At 38.5% G+C, this 14,668-nt stretch overlaps 1 protein-coding gene across 50 annotated transcripts in view; it reads left to right on the top strand.

Annotated features, from left to right (window-relative positions):
- The window catches only part of LOC104100155 (uncharacterized), a 38,454-nt gene extending 23,989 nt beyond the window's left edge, over window positions 1–14,465 (top strand). For 14 of the 50 annotated variants that reach the window (XM_070174899.1, XM_070174897.1, XM_070174892.1 and 11 more), the window contains 14 exons: window positions 1,872–1,940; window positions 2,854–2,916; window positions 6,306–6,368; window positions 7,468–7,520; window positions 7,887–8,159; window positions 9,091–9,299; window positions 9,388–9,564; window positions 9,654–9,920; window positions 10,598–10,879; window positions 10,961–11,934; window positions 12,037–12,129; window positions 12,201–12,299; window positions 12,379–12,690; window positions 14,221–14,465. In XM_070174899.1, the coding sequence (XP_070031000.1) occupies window positions 7,936–8,159; window positions 9,091–9,299; window positions 9,388–9,564; window positions 9,654–9,920; window positions 10,598–10,879; window positions 10,961–11,280 (1,479 nt within the window). In that variant the 5' untranslated portion in view covers window positions 1,872–1,940; window positions 2,854–2,916; window positions 6,306–6,368; window positions 7,468–7,520; window positions 7,887–7,935 and the 3' untranslated portion in view covers window positions 11,281–11,934; window positions 12,037–12,129; window positions 12,201–12,299; window positions 12,379–12,690; window positions 14,221–14,465. The other 36 variants (XM_070174898.1, XM_070174900.1, XM_070174889.1 and 33 more) reach the window with 29 other exon arrangements.
- Window positions 14,466–14,668: the final 203 nt, after the last annotated feature.

Below are 14,668 nucleotides of genomic sequence, written 5' to 3'. Positions count from 1 at the left end.
GTCTGGAGGACTCGAGGCCGGGGTTTGACTATAGCTTGAGCACTGAGGTGTTGATTGTGTGAGCGCATGCTTGTGGTACTTTTGGGGATATTTAAGAGAGTATTCAGCGGCTTATGAGCCTTAGGGCGGTGTGGTTTTATGCTTGGGTCTCATGTGGTGAGTCTGGGTTAAGGATTGTGGTGCTATGGCGGGGAGAAGTATCAATTTGAAGGTAATTTAGAAGGAACTCGGATAGATAGGACATCTTGGTGGCAGGTTGGATTGGCATGGTAATGGGTATGATTAGTTCTTTGGGTGTGTATGAGGTAATGAGTTTTACAGGTATTTTCTGGCAATGTCCTTGGGTTTTTGGTGGTCTGCGTAGCTTGGTTGAGTTAAAAGGATTCAGTCCTGACAGATTGATTTTGTGCCACTAGGGTTCGGAGAGAGTTCTTGATGGTTTTGAGAACAACTCTTGGCACGTTCGAGGACGAACGTATGTTTAAGTGGGGGAGATTGTAACGATCCAACCGGTTGTTTTAAGCATTTACACTCCTTTCAACTATTTGAGGTCTTGCATAACTTCCTATGAGGTATTATGACTTGTGTAAATTATCTGTTTTGGTTTTAAGGTATTTCGGAGTTAGCTTGGAAGAATGAATTTCATGTTGGAAGCTTATGTTGAAATAGTTGACCGGATGTCGACTTATGTGTAAACGATCTCGGATTTAAATTCTGATGGTGTCGTTAGCTCCGTTAAGTAATTTTGGACTTAGGAGTGCGTCCGGAATGTGATTTGGAGGTCCGTGGTAGAATTAGACTTGAATTGGCGAAATTGGAAATTTGGCGATTTCGGTCGGCAGTGGAAACAAAATTTGATATCGGGGTCGGAATGGAATTCCAGAAGTTGGAGTAGGTTCGTAGTGTCATCTGTGATGTGTGTGCAAAATTTGAGGTCATTCGGACGCGGTTTGGTTGGTTTCGGCATCGGGTGCCGAATTTGGAAATTTAGAAGTTCTTAGGCTTGAATCCGAGGGTAATTTGATGATTTGGTGTTGTTTTGAGTGATTCGAAGGTTCGACTAAGTTGGTATGTTGATATATGACTTGTTGGTATTTTTGGTTGAGGTCCCGAGGGGCTCGGGATGATTTCGGACGGGTATCGGGGAGTTTGAAAGTTGGAAAATGCAGCTGGAGCTGCTATTCTGGTGTGTCCGCACCTGCGGATTGGGAACCGCAGGTGCGATGATCGCAGGTGCGTGGGAGGCTCGCAGATGCGGAGATGGTCGCAGATGCGAAGAGTGGATCGCACCTGCAGGCTCGCAGGTGCGAGGAGACTTCCGCAGGTGCGAAGTCTGGCCAGTTAAGTGGAATGCGCAGGTGCGCACCGGAGTCCGCAGATGCGGAAGCGCAGGTGCGAGAAAGGGTCCGCAGGTGCGGAATCCCTGGGGCAGACCCTATATATCACACTTCGCGAATTTTGGTGCGTTCTTCACCATTTCTATTCGGTTTTTGGAGCTTTTGGGAGAGATTTGAAGAGGGAATCAAGGGGGTTTCGTAGAGGTAAGTTACTTGAGCCCTAATACTTGTATATATGGTGATTTTCCGTTGTTTAATCATGGTAATTAGTATAAATGAGGGGTTAGGGCTTCAAAATTTTGGAAAGTAATTTAAGGATTTGGAGGGACCAAACGGAGTCCGATTTTGATGAATTTTATATGGTTACACTCAGGAGAGGACAAGGTTTATTATTTTGTCATTTTTGACTGATTTCGAGACGTGGGCCTAGGGTCGGATTTTGGTCGGTTTCGGATTTTTGGCATATTTTGTAGTTTTTCTTGTGGAATTCATTCCATTAGCATATATTGATGGTATTGTACTGATTGTGATTAGATTCGAAGCATTTGGAGACCTGGGTCCAGAGACGAGGGCATTCCGGAGTAGGATTTTTACGCTGTTAAGGTAAGTAACAGTTTTAACTCTGACTTTGAGGGTATAAACCCGGAGATTTGACATCACGTGATTGTTTGGAAGTGATACCCATGCTAGGTGACGAGCGTGTGGGTGTGCACCGCGAGGGATTGAGACTTGGTCCGTCCCGTGAGGCTATGAGGCCTAATTGGCTATTATCTGTGGTTATGTGTTTTTTTTGTTGTTGAACTTGTTTGCCTTTATGTTAGAGATCATGCTTAGGCTTTAATTCATGCTCACATTATTTGTACTGAGTCGTAGAAATTATTGTACGTGTTACCTTAGTCTCTATTATTTGCTAATATGCAGTGGTAATTGATGTGGGCTATGTTCCCTTATTTGTTGGTGATGATGAGGCTAGTGAGGTACATGATTGAGTGAGGCCGAGGGCCTGGTTGTGAGGATATTAATACCACCGTGCGTGAGTTGTCCGCATAGCACGTGAGTTGACTGTGCGGGTCCAGGTATTATTACCATAGCACGTGAGTTGTCCGGGTAGCGCGTGAGTTGACCGTGCGGATCCAGGTATTGATATGATGGCACGTGAGTTGTCCGTGCTTAGCGCTTGGTCTTTGGAGCCCCTCCGGAGTCTGTACTCACCCCCAGTGAGCGCAGAGTGTTGAGTGTTTTGAGTATTGAGTGCTGAGTACGAGTGATGAGTGATGGAGTGACACTGCTGTGTAGTTGTATTTATTTGTGTTATTGCTGCATTTATCTGTTAAACTTCTTTGTGGCGTTTATTGAGTTATGGAATTTACCCGTTTATTTCCGTTTATTTTTAAATTGTGAAAAATAAATAATTGGACCGTTTTACTTAGCTCGTCACTATTGCTCAGTTCCTTAGTTATTTTTGTTACTTGCTGAGGTGGTTGTACTCATGCTACACCCTACACTTTATGTGCAGATTCATGTGAGTTAAAGCGCGGCGATCATTGAATTCAGACCGGCTATCTGTGGAGATTTCAAGGTAGCTGCTAGCGTCCGCAGGACCTTGTTACTCCTTTTATCATTTCTTTTTTTGGATTGTATTGACAGTTAGACAGTTTCATTTCTTAGTTCATAGATTTAGACGCTTATGACTTAGTGACACCCCGATGTTTGCGGTTCGTTTCCGTATTTTCTATAATTATATTTAGAGTTGATTTAGTTTATGAAAAATTCAAATAGTGAAATATTTTATTAAATTCTTATAATCGTTTTTGTAGAAATATTTTGGGAAGTAGGCTTGCCTTGTAACATGATAGGTGCCATCATGACCTTGGTTAGATTTTGGGTCGTGCCAAGTTGGTATCAGAATTCTAGGTACCATAGGTCTCACGAGTCATAAACAGGTTTAGTAAAGTCTTACGGATCGGTACGGAGACGTCTGTACTTATCTTCGAGAGGCTGCAGAACCCTTAGGAAATTTCACATTCTTGGATTTTTATCGTGCGGTATTGATTCAACTTGAAGTGTAACTCTTTGAATTCCTTCCACGCATTCGTATGCGCACATGAGCGTTCAGTATCAGTTGTGCCTCGATGGCTTGTGATTCCCTGGATGAGGTGCGAAATGTGATTTTTGTGCGTTGATGTTGGGCCAGTCTAGAGGACTCGAGGCCGGGGTTTGACTATTGCTTGAGCACTGAGGTGTTGATTGTGTGAGCGCATGCTTGTGGTACTTTTGGGGATATTTAAGAGAGTATTCAGCGGCTTATGAGCCTTAGGGCGGTGTGGTTTTATGCTTGGGTCTCGTGTGGCGAGTCTGGGTTGAGGATTGTGGTGTTATGGCGGGGAGAAGTATCAATTTGAAGGTAATTTAGAAGGAACTTGGATAGATAAGACATCTTGGTAGCAGGTTTGATTGGCATGGTAATGGGTATGATTAGTTCTTTGGGTGTGTATGAGGTAATGAGTTCTACAGGTATTTTGTGGCAATGTCCTTGGGTTTTTGGTGGTCTGCGTAGCTTGGTTGAGTTAGAAGGATTCAGTCCTTACGGATTGATTTTGTGCCACTGGGGATCGGAGAGAGTTCTTGATGGTTTTGAGAACAACTCTTGGCACGTTCGAGGGCGAACACATGTCTAAGTGGGGGAGATTGTAACGACCCAACCGGTTGTTTTAAGCATTTACACTCCTTTCAATTATTTGAGGTCTTGCATAACTTTTTATGAGGTATTATGACTTTTGTAAATTATCTGTTTTGGTTTTAAGGTATTTCGGAGTTAGCTTGGAAGAATGAATTTCATGTTGGAAGATTAAGTTGAAATAGTTGACCGGATGTCGACTTATGTGTAAACGATCTCGGATTTAAATTCTGATGGTTCCGTTAGCTCCGTTAGGTGATTTTGAACTTAGGAGTGCGTCCGGAATGTGATTTGGAGGTCCGTGGTAGAATTAGGCTTGAATTGGCGAAATTGGAAATTTGGCGATTTCGGTCGGCAGTGGAAACAAAATTTGATATCGGGGTCGGAATGGAATTCCGGAAGTTGGAGTAGGTTCGTAGTGTCATATGTGATGTGTGTGCAAAATTTGAGGACATTCGGACGTGGTTGGTTGGTTTCGGCATCGGGTGCCGAATTTGAAAATTTAGAAGTTCTTTGGCTTGAATCTGAGGGTAATTTTATTATTTGGTGTTGTTTCGAGTGATTCAAAGGTTAGACTAAGTTGGTATGTTGATATATGACTTGGTATTTTTTTAGTTGAGGTCCCGAGGGGCTCGGGATGATTTCGGACGGGTATCGGGGAGTTTGGAAGTTGGAAAATGCAGCTGGAGCTGCTATTCTGGTATGTCCGCGCCTGCGGATTGGGAACCGCAGGTGCGATGATCGCAGGTGCGTGGGAGGCTCGCAGATGAGGAGATGGTCGCATATGCGAAGAGTGGATCGCACCTGGGGGCTAGCAGGTGCAAGGAGACTTCCGCAGGTGCGAAGTCTGGCCAGTTAAGTGGAATGCGCAGGTGCGCACAGGAGTCCGCAGATGCGGAAGTGCATGTGCGAGAAAGGGTCCGCAGGTGCAGAATCCCTAGGGCAGACCGTATATATCACACTTCGCGAATTTTGGTGCGTTCTTCACCATTTCTATTCGGTTTTTGGAGCTTTTGGGAGAGATTTGAAGAGGGAATCAAGGGGGTTTCGTAGAGGTAAGTTACTTGAGCCCTAATACTTGTATATATGGTGATTTTCTGTTGTTTAATCATGGTAATTAGTGAAAATGAGGGGTTAGGGCTTGGAAATGTTGGAAAGTAATTTAAGGATTTGAGGGACCAAACAGAGTTCGATTTATGGTTAGACTCGGGCGAGGACAAGGTTTATTATTCTGCCATTTTTGACTAATTTCGAGATGTGGGCCCGGGGGTCAGGTTTTGGTCGGTTTCAAATTTTTGGCATATTTTGTAGTTTTTCTTGTGGAATTCATTCCATTAGCGTATATTGATGGTATTGTACTGATTGTGATTAGATTCAGAGCATTTGGAGACTGGGTCCAGAGACGAGGGCATTCCGGAGTAGGATGTTTACGTTGTGAAGGTAAGTAACAGTTTTAACTCTGACTTTGAGGGTATTAACCCGGAGATTTGACATCACGTGATTGTTTGGAAGTGATACCCACACTAAGTGACAAGCGTGTGGGTGTGCACCGCGAGTGATTGAGACTTGGTCCGTTCCGTGAGACTATGAGGCCTAATTGGCTATTATCTGTGGTTATGTGTTTCTTTGTTGTTGAACTTGTTTGCCTTCATGTTAGAGATAATGCTTAGGCTTTAATTCATGCTCATATTATTTGTACTGAGTCATAGAAATTATTGTACATGTTACCTCAATCCTTATTATTTGCTAATATGTGGTGGTACTTGATGTGGGCTGTGTTCCCTTATTTGTTGGTGATGATGAGGCTAGTGAGGTACATGATTGAGTGAGGCCGAAGGCCTGGTTGCGAGGATATTAATACCATAGCGCGTGAGTTGTCCGCGTAGCACGTGAGTTGACCGTGCGGATCCAGGTATTGATATGATGGCATGTGAGTTGTCCGTGCTTAGCGCTTGGGCTTTGGGAGCCCCTCCGGAGTCTGTACACACCCCAGTGAGCATAGAGTGTTGAGTGTTTTGACTATTGAGTGCTGAGTACGAGTGATGAGTGATATAGTGACACTGCTGTGAGGTTGTATTTATTTGTGTTGTTGCTGCATTTATCTGTTAAACTTCTTTGTGGCATTTAATGAGTTATGGAATTTACCCGTTTATTTCTATTTATTTTTAAATTGTGAAAAATAAATAATTGGACTGTTTTACTTAGCTCGTCACTATTGCTCAGTTCCTTAGTTATTTCTGTTACTTGCTGAGGTGGTTGTACTCATGCTACACCCTGCACTTTATGTGCAGATTCAGGTGAGTTAAAGCGCGGCGATCATTGAATTCAGGCCGGCTATCTGTGGAGATTGCAAGGTAGCTGCTAGCATCCGCAGGACCTTGTTACTCCTTTTATTATTTCTTCTTTTGGATTGTATTGACAGTTAGACAGTTTTATTTCTTAGTTCATAGATTTAGACGCTCATGACTTAGTGACACCCCGATAATTGGGTTCGTTTCCGTATTTTCTATAATTATATTTAGAGTTAATTTAGTTTATGAAAAATTCAAATATTGAAATGTTTTATTAAATTCTTATAATCGGTTTAGTAGAAATATTTTGGGAAGTAGGCTTGCCTTGTAACACGATAGGTGCCATCACGGCCATGGTTAGATTTTGGTTCGTGCCAAGTTAGTATCAGAGCTCTAGGTAACATAGGTCTCACGAGTCATGAGCAGGTTTAGTAAAGTCTTACGGATCGGTACAGAGACGTCTGTACTTATCTTCAAGAGGCTGCAGAACCCTTACGAAATTTCACATTCTTGGATTTTTATCGTGCTGTAATGATTCAACTTGAAGTGTAACTCTTTGAAATCCTTTCACGCATTCGTATGCGCACATGAGCGCTCAGTATCAGTTGTGCCTCGATGGCTTGTGATTCCCTGGATGATGTGGGTTGTGTTCCCTTATTTGTTGGTGATGATGAGGCTAGTAAGGTAGATGATTGAGTGAGGCTGAGGGCCTGGCTGTGAGAATATTAATACCATAGCGCGTGAGTTGTCCGCGTAACACATGAGTTGACCATGCGGGTCCAGGTATTAATACCATAGCGCGTGAGTTGTCCGTGCTTAGCGCTTGGACTTTGGGAGCCCCTCCAGAGTCTGTACACACCCCTAGTGAGTGCAGAGTGTTGAGTGTTTTGAGTATTGAGTGCTGAGTACGAGTGATGAGTGATGGAGTGACACTGATGTGAGGTTGTATTTATTTGTGTTGTTGCTGCATTTATCTGTTAAACTTCTTTTGGCATTTACTAAGTTATGGAATTTACCCATTTATTTCTGTTTATTTTTAAATTGTGAAAAATAAATAATTGGGCTGTTTTACTTAGCTCGTCACTATTTCTCAGTTCCTTAGTTATTTCTGTTACTTGCTGAGGTGGTTGTACTCATGCTACACCCTGCACTTTATGTGCAGATTAAAGCGCGACGATCGTTGAATTCAGGTCGGCTATCTGTGGAGATTGCAAGGTAGCTGCTAGCGTCCGCAGGACCTCGTTACTCCTTTTATCATTTCTTCTTTTGGATTGTATTGACCGTTAGACAGTTTCATTTCTTAGTTCATAGATTTAGACGCTCATGACTTAGTGACACCCCGATATTTGGGGCTCGTTTCCGTATTTTGTATAATTATATTTAGAGTTGATTTAGTTTATGAAAAATTCAAATATTGAAATGTTTTATTAAATTCTTATAATCGGTTTAGTAGAAATATATTGGGAAGTAGGTTTGCCTTGTAACACGATAGGCGCCATCACGACCATAGTTAGATTTTGGATCGTGACAGTATCCTATAGAATGATGGTTATATTTTTTGAAATCTCTCATTGGTAATAGGGCTTGTCCAGAAGGTTCTATTGCAGAGGGTTACCTTGGAAATGAATGTATGACCTTATGTTCAAGGTATCTGCATAGAATCGACACAAAGTTTAATCGGCCAGAACGAAATTATGATGGTGGTTTAAAAAATTCTGATGGAGGTTTATCTTTACTTTGTAAATCTGGTAAAACTTTAGGAGCTCCAAAACATCATGATCTTGAAGCAGATGAATTGGAGCAAGCACATATATACATACTGAAGAATTGTGATGAAGTTCTACCATTTCTAGAGTATGAAATTTTTCCTTCATATCATATTTTGTTTTCCTTGTTTCGTGTAGGATTATTTCTCCTTTATGTATGACATTTTTGGTTCGATTAAAATTTGTAGAGAGTTTGCACAAATTCATGTAGATTTTTCTCAACACTTGTCTTATACAGAATGGAACTGACAATTTATCGAATGGTTTAAAGATAGGGTGAGTAATATATACATATCAAATTTGAAAATCAAATATTATATTTCTCATTCTAAAGTAATTAACTTTATCTCATTGATAGGTTGCACAATTGTATAAAGGAGATGATAGTCAGCTCATGGAAGATCTCCTTGCACTTTCACGTGGTCCTACCCAATATGTATTACATTATAATGGCTACATTGTTAATGGATATAGATTTCATATAGAAGATTATGATAAACATTTAAGGACTCAAAATTGTGGTGTGGTTGTTGTCGATGAGACTGGTGAACATAGTGAGAATATTGATTACTATGGAGTTTTAACTGATGTTCTTGAATTGCAATTCACCGGAAGAAGAGTGATTTTATTTCAATGTAATTGGTTTGATGCGTATGATAAAAAGAAAGGAATTACAGATGAATATGGCATTGTCAGTGTTAATTGGGAATGGTTTTTGAAAACAAATGAGCCTTTTGTATTAGCAGACCAGGCACATCAAGTATTTTATGCTAATGATAATTCCAATAAGGGTTGGCGTGTAGCAAGAAAGACGCAACCTCGTGATTCCTATTAGATTTTGCAACAAATGGTTGGTGATGTTGCAGATTTAAAAAATCCTACACAAAATAAACGAAAAAGAACAACTGAGGTGAAGTATCTCTTTATGCCATTACCATATTCATATTGGTATGCATTCTGATTACATGATCTTTTTGTTAGTACATTATTGTTATAATGTCTTAATTTGTTTTTTGTAGGTTTGATATGAAACCTTCAAAGAATGAAAATGAGGTGGCATCCATTGTGAAAGCTACTACCAAATATGCATTTGTTGCACCAGGTGCTATAGGGAAGGGACGAGGGAGAGGGCTTAAATCTATATACTCTTTAGGGGTATCTGGACCAGATATTCTATCCTCTCAATCTACTGATCAAGTTATGCAGTACAATCAAATTGTTGAAACGAGTATGGTTTCTCAAATTTATTTTGTTATCAATTTGTACACTTAAATTTTAGTGCTAAACTTTTTACTAATATGATTTTCTTATACCAGGTGCAGTAGCGAAGGGACGAGGGCGAAGGCTTAGATCTATGTGTTCTTTAGGGGTATCTGGACTGGGACCAACGAATAAAAATTCATTGGTTCTTAAGAAAGGGCATGTGCAAACTGATATTCCATCTTTTTCATCTATTGATGATGTTATGCAATACATCCAACAAAATTCAATGAGTAGGGTTTCTAAAAGCTATTATCTTTTAGAATAAAAATTGTAATTATTTAGATTTGATTTTCTTTACTAATGTGATTTCCTGCACCAGGTGCTCCGGGGAAGGGACGAGGGCAAGAACTTAGATCTATGTGCTCCCTTGAAGAGTATGAAAATGAGGAGCGATCCTTCCATCAGAATGCTCATTATGCCAGTCAAAGTATGTCAAGACCTTCTAAGAGCACCATGTTTGCTGCTCAAGGATTGCGAACAATGAATAAAAACCCTTTGGTTCATGACAAAGAGAATATGAAAACTAATATTATGTTTTCTCCTTCTGATGATCAAGTTATGCAATCCACCCAAAAAGTGGAAACAAGTATGTGTTTTTTTCGATTGAGACATTTAGTATAGTTGTGAATGTAGATTGTTTAGTTGATGATAATGACTGCTTGGTGTATGTCTTTTTCTGTATTCTGTTGTTTGCGTCATGCTTTTACATCACTCTGGACTGGCCAAAATTTGTCGAAGTACATGACTGTTAGGATGCCAAATGATCCACATTCCTATGAATGATATAATATATGTTGACCAATGGTTTCTCAGTTCATTTTAGGAGTTACTTCCTATTGGCATGTTGAGGATCAGAACCAGAATAGAGAAAAATGGTCTCGTTCACTTCTCATCTGTCTATGTGGACAACACCAAAGATATGTCAAAATTGTTCATTGATAGATGGTTTTTATAGTTCTTGTACTTGGTAATTATATTGCTTTGCTAAGGTGTTGAGTACATGATATCTTGTGGTTGTCCTAGTTATTAAGATAGTTATAGGCTATGCATCAGGTTAAAGGTTGTAGGATCTATTTAGTACACTGACTGACCTTTTTCCATAACAATGCTTTCCTATTTCAAGTGTTGGTGTTGAAAATGTTCTGTAGTAAAATAATGAAAACAGCTTGCGGCGTAATATGCTGTAACTTCTCAATTCAATTCTTTTTTTTAACTGAATTTACTTTAATACCAAACTTTTAGTAATATGATTTCTTACATCAGGTACTCTAGGGAAAGGACGAAGGCGAGAGCTTAGATCTATGTGCTCCTTTGAAGAGTCTGAAAATGAGGAACGATCCTTTCATCATAATGCTCATTATGCAAGTCAAAGCATGTCAAGACCTTCTAAGAGTACAAGATTAGACACAACCATGTTTGCCGCTCAAGGAGTGCAAACAAAGAATAAAAATTCTTTGGTTCATGACAAAGAGAATATGCAATCTGATATTCCATTTTCTCCTTCTATTGATCAAGTTATGCAGTCCACCCAAACAGTTGAAACAAGTATGGTTTCTCAAATCTATTTGATCACATGTTTATCATTTTTATAATATTTTCTGATATTTATAAATTAAGCAAATGTAGGTTCATGTGCTGCTGAAAAGGTAAAAAAGGTTCGAGGAAGTAACAAATGCAAAGAAGTTGCATCACTTGAAGTTGGAGAGAAGCTAAAAGTAATATTTTACAATAATCGAACAGTTGGAAAGAATAGCAATCTATTTTCGAGGCACTTGGGAAAAATAGTTCATGACTGTAATATATGTCCACTGGGAGTATCATCGTGGGATCGCATTAAGGAGGAAAAGTTAAATCACATGTGGGCAGCTGTTACGGCAACTGGATGGATTATTCTAATTTATTCTTTGATTCCTCTTTTCTTACCATTCTTGGAACTTAATTATTGAGTTCTTATCACGTTTTTCACTAAAATATACTCCCTCCGTTCTAATTTATGTGAACCTGTTTGACTGGGCACGGAGTTTAAGAAAAAATGAAGACTTTTGAAATTTATGGTCCTACGCAATTCAAAAAGGGCCCAGAGTATTTGTGTGGTTATAAAAGCTTCTCATTAAGGGTAGAATTATAACTTTAAGCAAAATTATTTTCAAATTTAGAAAGGGGTTATTCTTTTTGGAACGGACCAAAAAGGAAATAGGTTCACATAAACTGGAACGGAGGTAGTAATAAAATTGTGAGTTCTATGTTTTAAATTCACAAAAATGAAATAAAGCTAATTTTTTTTTAAAAAATAATTTGGCTAGATCATTTCAAGACTGATTGTAGAACTATATTTTCTTCTATCACATGGAGTTTCTGTGATGATATTGGCTATCAACCTATACTATCCTCATGATATATTGCAGGATAAATTTGAGAGTGATGACATGGATATTCATCGCAATCATATTTTGGGATGGATGAAAGAGTTATGGAACAAATGGAGAGGACAATTGCATGCAAAGTATGTACAAGAGGCTCTTAAGCATGTGCCCAAGGGGGTAGACAAGAAACAATGGGAGTGATTGGTAAAGGAACATTTTTCTACTGAAAGTTTTCAGGTTTGACATAATACTTAGTTGTGTAATTTTATTTTATACTATTATCTTTTAACTGACAATTTATTTATAGCATTTAAATTTAATATTGTTACTCAAATATAGGCGAGAAGTAACAGGAATGCAGCAAATAGAACTAAGTTGAAGATGCTTCATCATATTGGTCGCAAGCCAATTAGAGAGATTATTTATCAAAAGGTGTTATCATCAAATCTATTTTTTCTTAATATTGACGAGACATTATTTGACATATGTACTTTTATGTAAAGGGCGAGAAAGATGGCAAACCAATAGATTTGGCAACTATTTTCTTCGAGACTCGCAAGAAGAAGAACATACTTGTTGATTCTGAAATAATCGAGAAACATGTGCGTTTGGTTAATTGAACAAGTTCATTATTTTTAGTTATTATGGGATCTAACAAAAATCTCTCTATATACTTTGTAGGCTCAAATCAAGGAATTGGTGCAGTCCGAACCGTCACTTCCTAGCATAGAGATTGTAGAAAAATGCTCTGGACCTCAAAGTCATAGTCATGTATTTGGCTTCGGGGGTGGGTTTAAGGCGAAAGATTTGAAAGGTGGAACTTGTTCAAAAGCTGAATTATTGGCTAAGCTACGTTCAACTCAAAACGAAAATCAGTCTTTGAAGGATCATTTGTCTAACTTTGAAAATGAGATGAAAGAACTGAAGCAATTATTTTTAGCGGAACAGCCTCCATTTCAGGAGAATGACTATTCGGATCCTTGATGATACCAAGTGAGTAACAACTTACCCGAAACATCAATTTATTTTGTTTATTTAAGTGTATGTTATTATATATCATTTGCGGAATTTATATCTTCCATTGATTACGAGTTTGCTGGTTGTGCATAGGGAAACAGTTTGCAATAATAATTATAATTATATGCAACAATATTTGCTAAACATTGGTTGAAGGAGAGATTTCCCCCTTCAACTCTTAAAAACAACTCAAAGAAGGAAAAGGAAGTAGGTTGAAACTACTACTAGCAATCAACTGTACAGTTAACAAGGATCAATATCCATCAGTCTCTATCTTGTATATTATCGCTGCCAGAATCTGTTAAGATGGTAAGCCTTCTAGCGGTCTTCACAAACTGACTGCAATAGCAAAAAGCTCGCGAAAGGACAATATCAATAACTGCCCATGTGAACATTATTAAAACGAACATAAAGGAATATGTGGCTTAGAACTTCACCTGAATGGTTCGTCTCCAACACTGATAGGTTAGTTTTTCTACAGGATAGTTCTCCATACTTGTCAGGAGCTTTTACATTTGGCATCTGTTTGTTACTGTATAGCTCTTCATTGATTTAGGATATGAATTTGGTCAACATCGTAGTGATGTATTTATACTGTATATTAGACAACCATTAAGTGCACTAAACAAATTAATTCATGTTCTGAAATTACTAGAAATACTAAATTTATTTCGAAAAGGCTCCCTTCCTATTAGGAAACTGACGTCATAAATATTAAATATCATTCTAGCAATTGAAATACTCAGCTCATTGGCAGTGCAGTGCCAACTAAATTAAACAACTACCCTATTGAATGTCATTGAGCTTCTTAACAGTCGGAACAGAATCTTATACAATAACATCTTCCTAACCATTTTGAAATGCAAAAGTATTTTCATCCTGCATCTTTTCAGTAATTTCTAAGCATGTTTCTTTTATTTACATAGTTTCCATACAAGAAACTGGTCAAAGATGCCATCAAAAGAAAAAGTAGGATAAATTCTGGAAGGAGGTTAAAAAAGAAAAACAGGACATTAAGCATCGCAAAGTTCACACAGAAAAATTGAGACTTTACTTTCATACTTGATCAGATAACATGTATCAACATTCACCAAAGGGTAAATCATTTTCTAGCCTTTTGACTTGATGGCTGAGAAAGGGTAAATCATTTTCTCTAAGGTGCTTCACTGGCAATATAATGATGTATTAATTTGTCCGCCGCCAGATATTTACTGGGAGATCTTAATTGGCAGATTAAGTGCTTCTAGCCGTTAAAAATATTTACCACATAATTCTCACTATTGCTTTGATTAGTCCAACCAATGCATACACTAGGCACCAAACATACAAAGTTCTTGCTGATGGAAGTTTGCTAGGGATGATGAAAGAGAATCAACACTCTGCTCCTTTTTCTCCCCTTTTAAATATGCTTGTTTACAAGCATACAGAAAGATGCGTATAACAACTGCAGATTTTGTTCCAACCACAGTGTTATAATTTTTCTAAATGATTTTTTTTCTTCTACAGGTTTTGGATGTTGAAGTTTACAAGAAGAAGATTTTTGACGACATACAGATTGACCATCTTTTTGATGGGAATGTCAAGAAAATTTTACATTACAATCGAGGGATATTAGTGATATGTAGTTTTTTTACTAAGGGTTTAAGAACACAATATTATGACTAGCTTACATCATTGATGTAATGTGCAAGTAACTGATGTTAATCATTTTTGATAATTATTATATGAAAAAAATATCAACTTTATATTAATTACCAGATTTTCTAGTTGCAAGTTGAATGTGATTTAGGGACTCGACTTGTTTCTTTAGGGACTAGACTATTAGTCCTTAAATCATTTTTAGAAGTAAAAAATTTGGTTGTTAAATCTGTAGCTTTGTAGTGCTGGCATGTTCGACTTAAGGACCAGTCGCGAAAGATGTAACGTCCAGTTTTTAAATGGTCGCAAAACGTTT

Source organism: Nicotiana tomentosiformis, chromosome 5 (genome assembly GCF_000390325.3).
Source record: "Nicotiana tomentosiformis chromosome 5, ASM39032v3, whole genome shotgun sequence".
In the NCBI taxonomy this organism is placed as follows: domain Eukaryota; kingdom Viridiplantae; phylum Streptophyta; class Magnoliopsida; order Solanales; family Solanaceae; genus Nicotiana; species Nicotiana tomentosiformis.
The sequence above is the reverse complement of the archived record's forward strand: the minus strand, read 5'-3'. Positions and strand labels throughout refer to the sequence as shown.